General features: G+C 42.6%; 1 protein-coding gene and 1 pseudogene across 1 annotated transcript; both read left to right on the top strand.

The window, feature by feature from the left end:
* The first annotated feature begins 5,136 nt into the window (after nucleotides 1-5,136).
* Nucleotides 5,137-8,594, top strand: LOC121760166 (annotated as a pseudogene).
* A 1,282-nt stretch (nucleotides 8,595-9,876) lies between these two features.
* Nucleotides 9,877-12,084, top strand: LOC121761151 (probable xyloglucan 6-xylosyltransferase 5). The gene is made up of 2 exons (XM_042156750.1): nucleotides 9,877-11,523; nucleotides 11,767-12,084. Exon 1 carries the CDS (start codon nucleotides 10,137-10,139, stop codon nucleotides 11,484-11,486), a length of 1,350 nt encoding a protein of 449 aa, XP_042012684.1. The 5' UTR covers nucleotides 9,877-10,136; the 3' UTR covers nucleotides 11,487-11,523; nucleotides 11,767-12,084.
* Nucleotides 12,085-15,011: the final 2,927 nt, after the last annotated feature.

The raw sequence follows: 15,011 nt of genomic DNA, 5'->3' as shown, positions 1-15,011 counted from the left end.
GATTAGGAGAGCTTTCTTGATTTTGTCAATCACCTATCACTAATACGGAGTATAGAGCAATTTCTAGATTTAAGCAAAAACTAATACTGCCATCAGGCATCAATTATTGACGGTAATCATTCTAAATATGATACTCTATAAGAGCATCCACTATAGGCTCAAAGGGGGCGGACGGAAAATCGGGGCGAGGAGGGGGCGGTCTATAGTGGACCGGACGTCCGCCCCGGGGCGGACAGAAAAAAGGGGGCGGGGTTGGGGCGGTAGAGGCTTCGGCGACTAGGGGGCGAGGACGGGGCGATGGCGGGCGATCCTATAGTGGGGCGACGGGCGATGGGTGTCCGCCCCATTTGAATTTTTTTTTTCGAAAATCACCCTATAAATACTACTCCTCCACCATCTATTTTTACACACTTTCACATCCTTCATTTTCACACACTTTCCCTTCATTCACTATCTACACTTTCACTGTCAAAAAATGCACGGTGGAGACGACGAATCCCCCAGCTCGCACGAATCGGGATATGGCGGCAATCCTTCCCAGCCGTCGGGATATGGCGGCTATCCTTCTCAGCCGCCGTGATATGGCGGCTCTCTGTCCCAGCCATGGAGTTGGAATCAATCTCCCCCGCCATGGGCATCGAGTCCAACTCCTCCACCATCTCAGCCGTGGAGGTCTTCTCCCACGCCCCAACCTTTGGCGAGGAATCTGAGTCGCTCGGCATTTAGAGATTAGAGACCCAACCTCGACGCCCTTCACCATCCGCGTCCGGAGATCCCTTTCCAGTCCAGCAGCTCTCCTTTCACTGAGGCAGATCAAGACGCACTGGATACGATGTTCAATCTACTTAGCTCCGGCGTACCGGATACGCCAGTTGCGACGAGGTTCGGAGGGTCCGAACCCGGTGGCGGTGGCGGATCGGGCAATGTCAGCGGAGCCGACGGATCGGGCAGCGGCGTCAGATCCGGTGGTGGCGGTTCGGCCAGCGGCTCAGTTCAAGCCGGAAAAAAGGCCATCCATTATACCAAAGCGGAGTCCGTTGCTGTGGCGAGGGCGTGGGATGCCGCCACATCAGACCCCATAGTGGGCACCAATCAGACCGAGTTTAGCTTTTGGAAGCGCGTCGTGCAGGCGTACAACGAGTTCAAACCTCGCGACGCCAACTCGCGTGACGGGGAACAGTTCCGCAAGAAGTGGTCCAGAATTCTGCCGGCCACCCGGCGGTTCGTGGGCATATATATACCAGAACAACCTGCTCCATGTGGAGAATGGCCGAAGCGAGGCTGACGTGAAAGAACTTTCGATGGAGCAATACCACACACTCGGCCATCCGAAGTTACCAATGTGGGAGGAGTTTCTAGTTCTCCAGGACTGCCCGAAATTCAAGGCCATCTGTGCCCAAGAGCAGGCTCCGGCGCCGAAGCGGACAAGACACAACATTGTCGGGAACTACAGCAGCGGCAGCGGCTCACAATCGTTCGACCTAAACGAAGAGCAAGCCGCAGAGCCCTCCGCTACACACTCTAGGCGCGCCCGCCCTCTGGGACAACGTGCCTCTATCCGACGCGCTAGAGAAGCTGGCGGTTCCTCCCGCCGATCGTTGGCAGCGTCTGGATCACGCGCCCTGCAGCCCGCACCTATACCGTCGTCAAGGGCCCCTTTTGCCAGCGATGTCTTGAGGGATAACGTATATGTGCAGCTAGCGCACGAATTGAATGATGCCTGCAGTATATACGAGGCCGCAACCGACCCGTACATCAAGAATATATACTCCGACCTCATACGTCGGATCCAGCACCGTTTGTGCTTGGCTGATGAGGGTCCTGGGGCAGCGGCGGCCGGCGGCAGCGAGGGAGACGTAGAAGGCGACGGAGAATCGGCGGAGGAATCGAACGACTCCACCGATTAGACGGTGGTGGCGTTTTTATTTGTATTTTATTTTGACGTTCGTTGTATAATTTTACCTTTGTCAATACAACGAATATTCGGTCTCAATTACCTCGTTTTATAATTATTTCAATTCAGCCGATTTAAAAACGAAACGAAAAAATTAAAATGAAAATTGGTTATTAAATTTCGGGGCTATTAGAAGTGTCCGCCTATAGTGGGGCAGTGGAGGAAAAAATTGGGGCTATGGACAAAAAATGGGGGCTGTGGACAAAAAAAGGGGGCGGGGCTATTGGGGAAGGCCGCCTATAGTGGATGCTCTAAGGGTGTTCACTATAAGGCCGACACCCCAATAGCCCCGCCCCAGTTTTTGTCCATAGCCCCAGTTTTTTTGTCCATAGCCCCAAAAAAAATTTCCGCCACTATGGTGGACACTTCCAATAGCCCCCAAATTTTATAATCAATTTTCATTTTAAAATGTTTTTAGTTTTAATCAGGTATAATTAAAATCATCGCAGTGTAAATAATTAGAAAATGAGGTAATTGGGGTTGAATATTCGTTGTATTGCAAACGGGTAAAATTATACAACGAATAATTAAAATAAAATACAACTAAAAACTCCGACACCGTCTACTCGGTGTCGGAGTCGGCTTCCTCATCATCTTCTTCTTCTTCTTCTTCTTCTTCTTCTTCTTCTCCTCCTCCTCCCCCCTCGCTGTTGTCGGCCGCGGTTTCCCTAGGAGCATCATCAACCAACTCCAGCCAACTCTCAATCCGAGTGATGAGCCTCTTGTAGACGTTCCTGACGTACGGGTCAGATTCCGCTGCGTATTTGCTGCATACGTCTTGCAGTTGTTGCATCAACTGCACATCTATGGTATTTCTCAAGACCTCGTGGGGTTGCACCATGTGCTGTGGGATTGGGGCGGGCGGGGGGATGTGAGATCCGGACGCGGCTGCCGATAGGCGGGAGGCACTTCTTGCCCCTATGGCGCTGCGGATAGAGGCCTGTTGTCCCGGGGGCAGTCGTCACCTAGTGTGTGTAGCGGCTGGCTCTTCGACTTGCTCGTCGGGCTGCTCGAACTTATGCAAGCCACTTCCGCTGTTGTAGTCCCCGGTAGGTTGTGCCTTGTACGCTTCGGCCCAGGAGCTGTGTTGACCTCTTGCGCCACGATGGCCTTGAATTTCGGACAATCCGCGAGGACCAGATACTCCTCCCACAGTGTGAACTTCGGCCAGCCTTCCGTGTTGTATTGGCCCATCGATATGGCCTTCACGTCTGTTTCGCTTCAGCCACTCTCAGCGTGGAGAAGGTTGTTCTGGTATATGGACACGAACCGGTTGGTAGCCCGCAGAATCCTACCCCACTTTTTTCGGAGCTGTTCTGGGTCGCGCTTCTCGGCGCCGTCGGGTTTGAATTCCCCGTATGCCATCATGACGCGCCTCCAAAAGCTCCCCTCGGGCTGATCGGTGCCCACCACGGGGTCCGATGTGATAGCATCCCACGCCCTCGCCACGGCAATGCTCTCATGTTTGGTGTAGAGCTTGCCCCGGTTGGAGCCAGAGCCACCGCTACCGCCAGAGCCACCGCCGGCGCCGCTGCCCAAGCCGCCACCGACGCTGTCCGCGCCACGACTGCCGCCTCCGCCCCTACTGCCACCCGCGCCCCGACTGCCGCCAGAGCCTCGGGTCGGAACGGTCGTTTCCACCCGTGCTGCCGGCATATCTGGGATGCCGTAACTGAGCAAACCCATCATAGTATCCAGTGCGTCTTGATCTGCTTCGGTGAACGGAGATTGGCTGGATTGGAAAGGGGACTCTGTAATCTTCAAATGCGGAGCGACTCAGATTCCGCTGAAAAGGTGTGGGCGTTGGAGAAGACCTCCACGACTGAGATGGAGGAAGGTTTGGACTCGATGCCCACGGCGGGGGAGATTGATTCCAAATCCAAGGCTGGGACGGAGCCCCGCCAAAGCCCGACGGCTGAGAAGCATAGGTTCCAATTCCCGATGGCTGTGAAGGATAGCCCGTCGACGGCTGTGAAGGATTGCTGCCATATCCCGATTCCTGTGAGCCGGGTGATTCGTCATCTCGACCGTGCATTTTTAGAGAGTGAAAGTGTAGATAGTGAATGAAGGGATTGTGTGAAAATGGTGAAAAAATAGGTGGTGGAGAGTGGTATTTATAGAGGTAAATAAATAAAAAAAATTTAAAACTCGTCGTCTGACAGCCGGCGCGCCGATCGCCGGTAACTATGGCAGGCGCGGCTATAGGTGCGGCGCAAAGGAGACCCGCCGCGTCCTCGCCCTCCCGTCGCCTATCCGTCGTCCGCCGCCTACCGCCCCCATCTCCTCGTCCGCCCCAGGGGCGGACATCTAGTCCACTATGGACCGCCCCAAGAATAGTGGGTTGGGAAAGTTATTAGAATATGATATCCATTTTTTATATTGATTTTGTAATAGAATGTGAGTGAAGTTAGTTAGTGGAATGTGGATAAAAGTGAAATGTGACACTTAGTGTGGGATGAAACGAAATGACAAAATGTGATTCTTATTGTGGGACTTAGGGAAAATAAAATTTAATGTATTAATTCAATTCCAAATAAAGTACTCCCTCCGTTCGTGAAATAATGTCCCTCCCTTAGAGCATCCGCAATAGGGACGGATGTCCCGACGGACATCCCAAAAGCACCTCCTGCCACGTCATAAGGACATCTCGCTGCACAATAGTGGATATCCCGGCGGGCAAGAACAATAACAAAAATTCACAAATATACAATTTACAGATTTAAAATTTCAACACGAATACGAGAAAAATGCAATCATTTTATTTCAAAAAAAATACATAATTAAAAAAACAGAAATTGGGACATCCGCCGGGATGTCCGTCGTGTCACCGCAACAGCGGACATCCCAGGCGGACGACCGGCTCGCAGGTCGGACGTCCGCCGGGACATCCGCTATTGAGGATGCTCTTATGTCCGTAATTTAAAGTCTCATTTGCTTTTTTCTATTTTAGATAATGGAATTCACCATTCACCTTACTCATATTGCAGTATAGAATCAATGTATAAAAGTGAGGTTCATATTTCTCTAACTTATTTTTACATTATTTTCATAAAATTAAATAATTTATTAAATTCGTGTTGAGTTAAAATGAGACTATAGATGACTATGGAGGGAATAAACTTATTCTAGTACTTGTGTTGGGGGAAAACAGTAACACAACAAGCATCCTTGTTTCGTGTGATTTGTTCACACTCATTCTCTCTCCATAATCATTCTTCGTCACCAAGTTTCCATTGACGTACTGTATTTATTAACCTTCAGCAATCCATATTACTACTGAAAAAATGGCGGAAGAAAGGTCGGAGATAGCCTTCTTCGACGTGGAGACAGCTGTTCCCACCCGAACCGGCCAGGGCTTCGCCATATTGGAATTCGGAGCCATCCTCGTTTGCCCCAGGAAGCTGGTGGAGCTTCAGAGCTACTCCACCCTCGTTCGACCCGCCGACCTCTCCCATATCACTTCTCTCTCCGTCCGCAGCAACGGCATTACCAAGGACGCCGTCATTTCTGCTCCCACTTTCGCTCACATTGCAGACATCGTTTACGACCTGCTGCACGGTAATTTTCCCCTTTCTACGCAATTAGGGTTTCATCTGTGTTTTCACCACCTGCAATTGCATGTTTATACTCATGAAGTTGTTAATCCGGTCCACATTTCTACACTCAGGAAGAATATGGGCTGGCCATAACATATTGCGCTTTGATTGTGCTCGCATACGAGAGGCATTTGCGGAGATTAACATGCCAGCGCCGGAGCCTAAAGGGACTATTGATTCCCTGATACTGTTAACGCGAAAGTTTGGAAGAAGAGCCGGTGATATGAAGGTTGATTTTTTCTATATGCTTCCATCACAATTGGAAAACAGAAATCTTTGTTTTTTTTGGTACAGCTCTAGTTCTAAAATACACATCAGGTTAATTCTTATCTGTAGAAAAGTCAAGCATTGCTCGTCTTTTATGCTTGTCAAGCTCTTTTTGGCCTTCCTAAAAAATTAGACTTGCTCTGCTTGATGATTTTGAGGATGCTTCGTATGTTTATTGAGTAATGATGCTGAGATTTGCTTTCAGATGGCAAGTCTTGCAACTTATTTTGGGATTGGGAAGCAAACACATAGGTGAGTGCCATCTCTTTGTTTTCAATGTTATGTTCTTATCTTTTACTTTTAAGATCCACGGTTTTTATACATCTGGACGTCCCAAGTTTAGAATACTTTTATTTGTCTGAAAATGTTTTTCAACATTGTCTTACTAAAATATGTGGCATGCTTGGTATTGATCTACTCATTTGATTATGAATGAGGACATTTTTAATTATATAAGGAAGATACAACTAATTGCAGTTTATTTTCCCAATGGTTAACTAATACTAGTAATTTAAGATGCTCAAATAGTAAACTTTGGACACGTTTTTGTTTTTTGAAATTTCAAGATCCAAGAGGCTTGTGGTGTTGTCTTTCTATCCATGAAATTTTACTTTACTGACAATTTGATGCTATTCTCCAGGAGCCTGGATGATGTACGCATGAATCTTGAAGTCCTTAAGTACTGTGCAGCAGTTCTGTTATTGGTAATTTCTCTGATTTGTAGCTTCTATGAGGAATGTCGAGAGCTCGGTGAATTTGAGTTTTATCACCTATTTTTAATACACCACTCTGGCCTACTGCATCTTTATTACACATAAAATGATATTATCCAAATTCCAATGGCATTATGTCATAATCTTCTGAAGAGTAGAAAGGTGAAATATGGTAATAGTTGAACGGTTGTATTTTATGGTTATGTCAATAATACAAGAACATGTGGTTAATGACTTCATAATCCTGGCATTTGGAGATATGGCCACAAACCTAGAATCTTGATTATGTTGCTGTGTTTAACTTGCAACTACTAACTGGAATTTCCTCCAAAAAATGAACCTCTACTTTTATGAAGTGAATTCTTACAGGAGGCACATTCTGTTCCATGCCAGCTTGTTTATGAGATAATGCCAGGGCTAAAGTGCACTATTTTATTCGTTCAAGAGGGCGATTACCATAGTCGTAAACCAAGAGTTTTGTTACTTGAAACAGAAACTTGCTGCCCTTTGGCAAACTCTTATTGAATAATTCATCTACTCTACCCATAACCTTGTTTTATTCTTTTTTCTTATGCTGTCAAATGTTTAATTGAATTGTTGAATCAGTTATGACATTTGCTCTTCACTTTACTGCAGGAATCCAGCCTTCCAGACATATTTACTGAGAACAGCTGGGTTTCTCCCAATGCGATCACAAGAAGTCGAAGTAATGGAAAAAAAATCCACAGAGCAGATTGGGAAGGATGGACTTATCCAATCACCTAGTGACAAGTTTGCATATCCATCAAAATCGACTCTATCACCAGTGAAGATTGAATTTCCATCAACATTATCTCCATCTTCAGTGAATATGCTTATGACACAAACGGCTGGTGAAGTGAATGGGTCACTTGAACCCAATGCAGCAAGTGTTGGTCCATTTGACTTGGGTGGGATGCTTGCTGTAACGGAGGAGCCTCTCCCGGAGGACGATAAGGAAGAAGAGAAAGCTGTCATAATATCTCAAGAGTCTTCAACTGCAGTAGGGGATGGATCTTTGTATAGCTGTAATGACTTCTTGGAGCCTGATGGTGTTTCAATACCTTTAATATCTGTTACTCTTGCACCCTCTTACCCTGGAACTCAAAGAATACATATATTACACCAAAACTCCCCTTTGCAACTTAAATGTGCAAGCCTGAAAGTTCGCTTTGGGTTCAGCACGAAGTTTGTAGATCATGCAGGTCGGCCACGTCTGAATTTTGTTGTGGATGCATCACAGAATTTGTGCAATATTCTAGACGGAGCTCATAGGCTAGCCCAGAAGCTTTCCACTGATTCTGGTAGCTCCTCTGAGTGGCATCATGTGGTAGCTAGGAAACAAGGCTTCTTCAATTCTCCCACTGTCAGATTGCAGTAAGTTAGTTATTCTATGTTTTGATTCGCATTCATATATTTACACTATTTTACTTTACCCCTTTTTTTTAACTTGTTAGGCCTATATGCTTTCTTTCTGGATCAAGAAAAGAATAATGATACTTTCAAATAGTATAAGCTATCTGAATGATGTTGCTTGTGTGATTGATACTGATATAATTCGAGATCTAAATTTACTTGTGTAAATACACAGCCTTCCCACTTTAGCTGATGGCGAAATCAACCGATGGACAACAGAGATATACCAGAAGGAGAGATCAACTTCAACCGTGCACAAGCTTACGTTTAGTAGATTCGAAGTTGCTGAACTGAATTCTCTGTTCAATCCCGGTACCGTTGATGATGCCCATTTCTGTGTGGTTGCCTATGATTTTCAGCAAAATGCTGGCATCCGATTAGTGGCAAAGAAGCTGATTGTTCACCAAGCTGATGATAAGTTAAAGGCTGATGCTGTAAATGAAGACATGTTATGCTCATTAACTTTTCTGACAAATTATTTGTTGGAAATCAAGACTACTGCTTACAAGTGGTATAAATGTTAGAACTTAGAAGTAAGATATGAGGAGTAGCCTTTCTTACATTTATAACATTTTATCTATTCCAGAAAGAGCAAGATGCCAGATTTTGAGTAAATTTGACATACCAATATGGAAAATTATGACGGTGAGATATTTGACCAAGAGAAATTTGAATAATTAAGCCGAATTTGACCCATGCAAATTAATCCATTTGAAAAGTCACTCATATTATTAAAAAGTTGGAATAATACATGTCAAGAATTACGTAAAATTTTGGGAAAGAAAAAATATACTATAAAAAATTACAATAGTCACAAAGCATTTAAAAAGATAATAAAGACACCCAATATGCCAGAATTTTTTGGGTATTATACAACTGAATAAAATGTCAAATTACGATTTGATAGGCAGGAGTACTTTTTTAAAATTGTGAGATTGATTGAAAATTGACTAAATTTGGTACTTTTAGCAATTTACCCCTATATATAAATGTCAAATTTCCTTAATTGAGAATATAATTATGATATTTTTCTATTTTTAACATGTACTACTAATAATTTCCCAATGGTAATAAATTATTTATATGCATTTATTATGACTACATAAGATTGTAAAAGATATGCATTTATTTTTAAATGTGTCATTTGCAGTTACAGACACTAATTAAAAAACGAAGAATGTTTCAATATTACCTTTATTATTTAGTGATAGTTTCCAATATTACCTTCATATGCCAATCTTATAGTGATAGTAGTAATGTATACTAACGCAATTCCATATCACACGCCTTGGCACACTATCTAAAACACAATTTTATCCATCGAAAACACGTTCATATCAATGTATATTACACACGATATTGCTGATTATTATACAGTATGATATTTAAAATCTCGGGTAGCTTACCAAATATAGTTATTTTAAATTCATACTTTTTCAATTTCCTCACATATCGATTGCTTTTGTGCAACTGAAATATATTAGTTGCCATTTAAGGAAGATGAGTTGTTCAAGAATGTCTGCCATTATACCAGTGATTCTCTAAATCACTGGTCTTTGCATAACAAATCTAAAGAACATTATAAACGATATTAGTAATTAATTCAAAATCAATAAAATGTATAGAATCCCCCCAAATTATTGGAGATTGCCTCTATAATTTAGAAAGAAAAGAATTCGGGATTTGACAGAGAATGGTGGGCAAAGAAAATCCACGAAAGAGTGCAATTAATGAATAATTAAGAAGAAGAGTCAGTAAATTAATTAATAGTAATAAAAAAGAAACAAAAACATGGCTCTTGAAATCCATTCCATAAAGCAGCCAGCCACCTTGTCGCCTGCATTGTTCCTCTTCGTCGTCATTCTTTTAATTCCCATAATTACTATTCTATTCCAAACTGACCCCTCAAATTTCCATTCAACAATTCCAATCCTCCCATTTAATTAATCGAAGAAGCAAATAAAAACGGAAAAGAAGAATCGCACCGCCTGCGACATTCTTCCTCTTCTCCACATTCTTCACACTTTTTATATTATTATTATTATATACAGAGAGAGGAGTGTGTGAAAGGAAGACTGATTTTGGTTGCGTGCATGTCAATTTTCTGAATCAGTAAGCCTACATTCCTACTCATCATTAAACCCTGCCAATTTCTCACTCCAATCCGAGTTGATGGGATCGGGGGGAGCATTCCCCGCTCAGAAACGGCTTCCGATGACCCACGGAGGGGCGCGGGGGCGGGGCGCGCCTCTGCTGCTGCGTGGGCGGCAGATCAATAAGACGCTCCACAACATTAAGATCACTATCCTCTGCAGCTTCGTCACGATTCTGGTCCTTCGCGGTACAATTGGGATCGGGAGCCTCGTTACCTCCGAAGCCGACGCGGAGAATCAGCATCTGATTGAGGAAACCAATCGGATTCTGGCGGAGATCCGATCCGATAAGGATCCGAGCGACCCGGACGAGGGGCCGGAGCGGTTTCTGAGCCTGAATGATACTTTCAGTTTGGGGCCGAGGATCAGCAATTGGGACGAAGATCGTAAGGTATGGCTTGAGAAAAACCCCCAATTTCCGAATTTTGTTAAGGGAAAACCTAGGATTTTGCTAGTGACTGGCTCGCAGCCGGCTCCTTGTGACAATGCAATTGGTGATCATTATCTATTGAAGGCTCTGAAAAACAAGATTGATTACTGCAGGATTCATGGAATTGAGATTTTGTATAACATGGCTCATTTAGATAAGGAAATGGCAGGGTATTGGGCTAAATTGCCGCTGCTCCGCCGCCTGATGCTGTCGCATCCGGAGGTGGAGTGGATTTGGTGGATGGATAGTGATGCTCTGTTCACAGACATGGTGTTTGAGATTCCGGTTTCCAAGTATAAGGATTACAACATGGTCATCCATGGCTACCCTGATTTGCTATTCGATCAGAAGTCGTGGATTGCGTTAAACACGGGCAGTTTCCTGTTCCGGAACTGCCAGTGGTCGTTGGATTTGTTGGATGCGTGGGCGCCAATGGGGCCCAAGGGTCCGTTGCGCGAGGAGGCTGGGAAGATCCTGACCGCCAGTCTCAAGGGGCGGCCGGCGTTTGAGGCGGATGATCAGTCTGCTTTGATATACCTGTTCCTTTCGCAGAAGGAGCGGTGGATGAGCAAGGTGTATGTGGAGAACAGCTTTTACTTGCACGGGTTTTGGGAGGGGTTGGTGGATCAGTACGAGGAGGTGATTGAGAAGTACCACCCGGGATTGGGAGATGCGAGGTGGCCGTTTGTGACACATTTTGTGGGGTGCAAGCCCTGCGGTAGCTATGGGGATTATCCGGTGGAGAGGTGTTTGAAGAGTATGGAGAGAGCTTTTAACTTTGCGGATAATCAAGTTTTGAACTTGTATGGGTTTAGGCATAGGGGGTTGGTGAGCCCAAATATTAAGAGGATCAGGAATGAAACTGTTGCTCCTTTGGTGAATGTAGATCAGTTTGATATTCGGCATGCAGCTCGCCACACTGCTGAACCTCAGAGCTAGATAGCTACACACCGTCACCTTTGTGAACATCTTGCAGGTAGCTATCTACTTGGCTTTTGGCTTTTGAGTTTGATGGCATTCTCTGTTTCAATTTCCTTTGGATCATTGTTTACTTGCTTGATTAGGTTGGTTATATTTACTGATCTTGGAAGTGTTTTTTTGTACTTGATCTGGATTTCATTCAACTATTAATTTTATGGAATACTGTACATTGCGGAACTGTTCAAGATTATTGTTCTGTATGATTGACTGAGTTGCATACTTGCATATTGTCTTGCAGTTTACTGCTTCCATCCACAAGGAGTGGATCGGTTCATATTGGACTTGGACATGTAAACCAAGAAAACATTGGAGGTTCTTTAGTTTTAGCCTTTTTCATTAGTTATATTATAGCCTAATAGGTAGTGCGATAAAAGGTTGGCTTCACTATTACTAACATTATTATGAAATACTACATGATATAAAGATGAAACTTTTACTACTACATATAACAGGCACAAATCTTTATATGATCTCCGTGTCTGATGTACATTCTTCTCATATATTCTGTTAGCTGGACTTGATAAGATTTGATATATTAAATGTTATTTGGTCTTCACTCTTCAGTCTTCACTTTATGTGTGACAAGTGACAACTATTTGTTGATAATTTCTGGACATGTTAATCTTGAAGAAGGAGAACCCTCAAATATTTTATTGGTAAAGAGAAGTTTCTTCCTCGTACTATCACTTTTCTTTGTACGGTTAGACAATGACAATTAGATAAAGATTAAAAAAAAAGAAAAAGGATACAATCATTCAATGAGGAGTAAATGATGGATTGAGATCCCCAGCTGTGCAAAATGCCAGCACGGGTGCTGTGATGATCCACACCACAAATTAAATTCCCATACTTGTATTATTATTTTTCATTCCCAAAATGAATGGTGTTGATCACCACAGCACCCCCTGCCGTGGCATTTTGCGCAGCAGGGGATCTCAATCCGTAAATGATACCCCACCTCCCATTACACACCACACAAATAATTTTTGGGCACATATTATTAACCTTAGATAGTGGTATTTAGTGATTAAATAAAAAAATAATTAAGTAGTACTGAGAAAAAAATAGAGATAAAAAATCAAATGAGAAAAAAATAGGGAAAGAGATAGAGGGTTGTTTTTTTTTCTATAAAAAGAAATGTGTCACTTATAGTAGACGCCCTAAAAAGGAATATGTCTCGCTTATAATGAGACGGAAGGAGTAGTGTCATCTCCCAATTTTTCATTTTAGTCCATCCTTTATTAATGATTCCATTTCACTTTTATTAATTTTGGTAATAAATCCAACATTCTACTAACTCATTTTTCTTTACATTATACTACTCTCGTCCCTTAAAAATAGAAAATATTTCTATTTTGGTCCGTTTGTTAAAATAGAAATTTTCTATTTTAGGAAGTGGACCACACAATCCACTAAGACTACTTACTACTCCATCCGTTCCATGTTAATAGAGTTATATTCCTTTGTGTGACGTTCCAACACAATAGAGTCATTTCTATATTTGGTAAAAAGCAATACACTCTCTCATACTTTTTTATTTCTCTTACTTTATTCTCTCTTCATCTCTATTACTTTATACACCCAACTTCATATATTAAATATCTATTTCTTAATCTCCGTGTCGAAAAGATATGTCTATTAACATGGAACGAAGAGAGTACTTTTTCTCTTCTTCTCTTTTACTTTATAATTTTTTCTCTCCATCTCTCGTACTTTGCTAATTCTTCTTTATTACTTTACTGATAAGGCCTATTTCATGTATCGGTTTAAGAGTAAAATGTATGCTACTTGATCAGTTTTATCGCGCAAAGCAAGTGTTAATTGTGCAGGAATGCCGCTTGACCAAAGACAACAAGGCTAAGCTGATCAAGCAGGCGCAGAAGGCGAAAAAGGCCAAAAATCGGGAGAGTTGATCAAGGGGGTAATCAAGCCGTTAGACGGGGGACCACTGCATTCCAGAAGAAAGACACGTGGGGCTGATGCGCTGGATGGCGATCATCAAGTACTGCATTCTAGAAGGGGGCACATGTTGATGCGTAAGACTCAAGGACGAAGCCGAATCCCCGTTATTGAAGAACCGCTGCATTCTAGAAGAAGGACACGTATCAATCGATGAGGCGCTCAATCCCAGCAAGGTCGAATATTCGCTGTCAAATTGTTGTCCTTGTTGGAGATTGTTGCGAGGAGCTTAAAAATAGAGGATGCAACGCCATTAAAATCATCTTCCTTCCGCTTCTAGTTTAGCTTTTCTTTTTTAGTCTAGTTTTCAATTCCAAGTTTTTGCCAGTTCAAAAGATAGCTTAGTTAGATAATCGCAATGGTTAGTTAGAAGAGAGCGACCGAAGGGAGCGCGACAGAGAAACCAATATCTGTTCGGCGTTTCTCAAGTTCCGACTGAGAGCTTCTCGGCTTTATTCGCTTTCCTACTTTCTTGTTTTATGAACTTGTTAGCTTAGGTAAATTTCATTTTGTTTCGTAGACTCTTGCTTGTAATCCGCACTCTCCAGTTCTAAGTTTGAAATCTTTTATAAAAATCGAAGTTATTTTGTTTCCGGATCTTGTTTACTGTTCCAGTTTAGCTTCAACATTAAAATTCTCGATCTTGTGTTTAACTATGTTGAATGACAAAGTGATTTGTATTGTCGAAGCATCTTTAGGTAGTTAGGTCTTTATTTGAGATTATCGCTTACTTGATCCGTCAGTTAATTTCCAGCATGATGAGTCCCTTGATCCAGTAGTTAGTTTACTTTCCGCCTAGCTTAATCCAATAGTTAAAACTCCCAATTTAAAGCGTGGCAGCAGCCGACCCCTGTTCACTATTCACACACTCAACGCACCGGTTTCTCTGAGGGATCGACCCCGTACTTGCCGCTTTATTGTTAAAGTAGTGCACGTCTGGGAGTTATAAATATATTTGGGTGAACGAGAGAGAACGTCTTGATAAGTGGCAACGACATTTGCTAACTGATCCAATCGGTTCGTTTATCTTATATATAGCTTGATCCATCTGCGCGTTTCTCGAAGGCACCATTTACTAAATATGCATTAAAACCCGTACCGTTTTAGAAGTTTTTATTTTCAAAGATGAAATTATTACTATAAAACTAATGTATAAAAATAGTACTCGAGTACCACTAACTTTTTCAACTCATTTTCTTTATACTCCCTCCGTCCCATAAGAGTCATATTTTATTATTTCGATCATTCCCACAATAAGAGTCACATTTCACTTTTACCATAAATGATAAGTAGATCTCACATTTCACTAACTTACTTCACTCACATTTTATTATAAAAGCAATATAAAAAACTAGGCTTCATATATCACTAACTTTTACAACTCACTGTTATTTACATTTTCTTTACATTTTTTAAAACTCGTGAAGGGAACACATGTATTGGGAAATGGAGAGAGTAGTGGTAGTAAATATCAAGAACATGAGTAAACTACTCCTAAAAATGAGTAATCATTTGGCCCTAATA

This window comes from Salvia splendens, chromosome 13 (genome assembly GCF_004379255.2).
Source record: "Salvia splendens isolate huo1 chromosome 13, SspV2, whole genome shotgun sequence".
In the NCBI taxonomy this organism is placed as follows: domain Eukaryota; kingdom Viridiplantae; phylum Streptophyta; class Magnoliopsida; order Lamiales; family Lamiaceae; genus Salvia; species Salvia splendens.
Note: the sequence above shows the minus strand (reverse complement) of the source record. Positions and strands in the feature narration are given on the sequence as shown.

Bases quoted from the DNA above. Each gene is read 5' to 3' on its own strand.
- LOC121761151 (XM_042156750.1), top strand. From the start codon at position 10,137: ATGGGATCGGGGGGAGCATTCCCCGCTCAGAAACGGCTTCCGATGACC.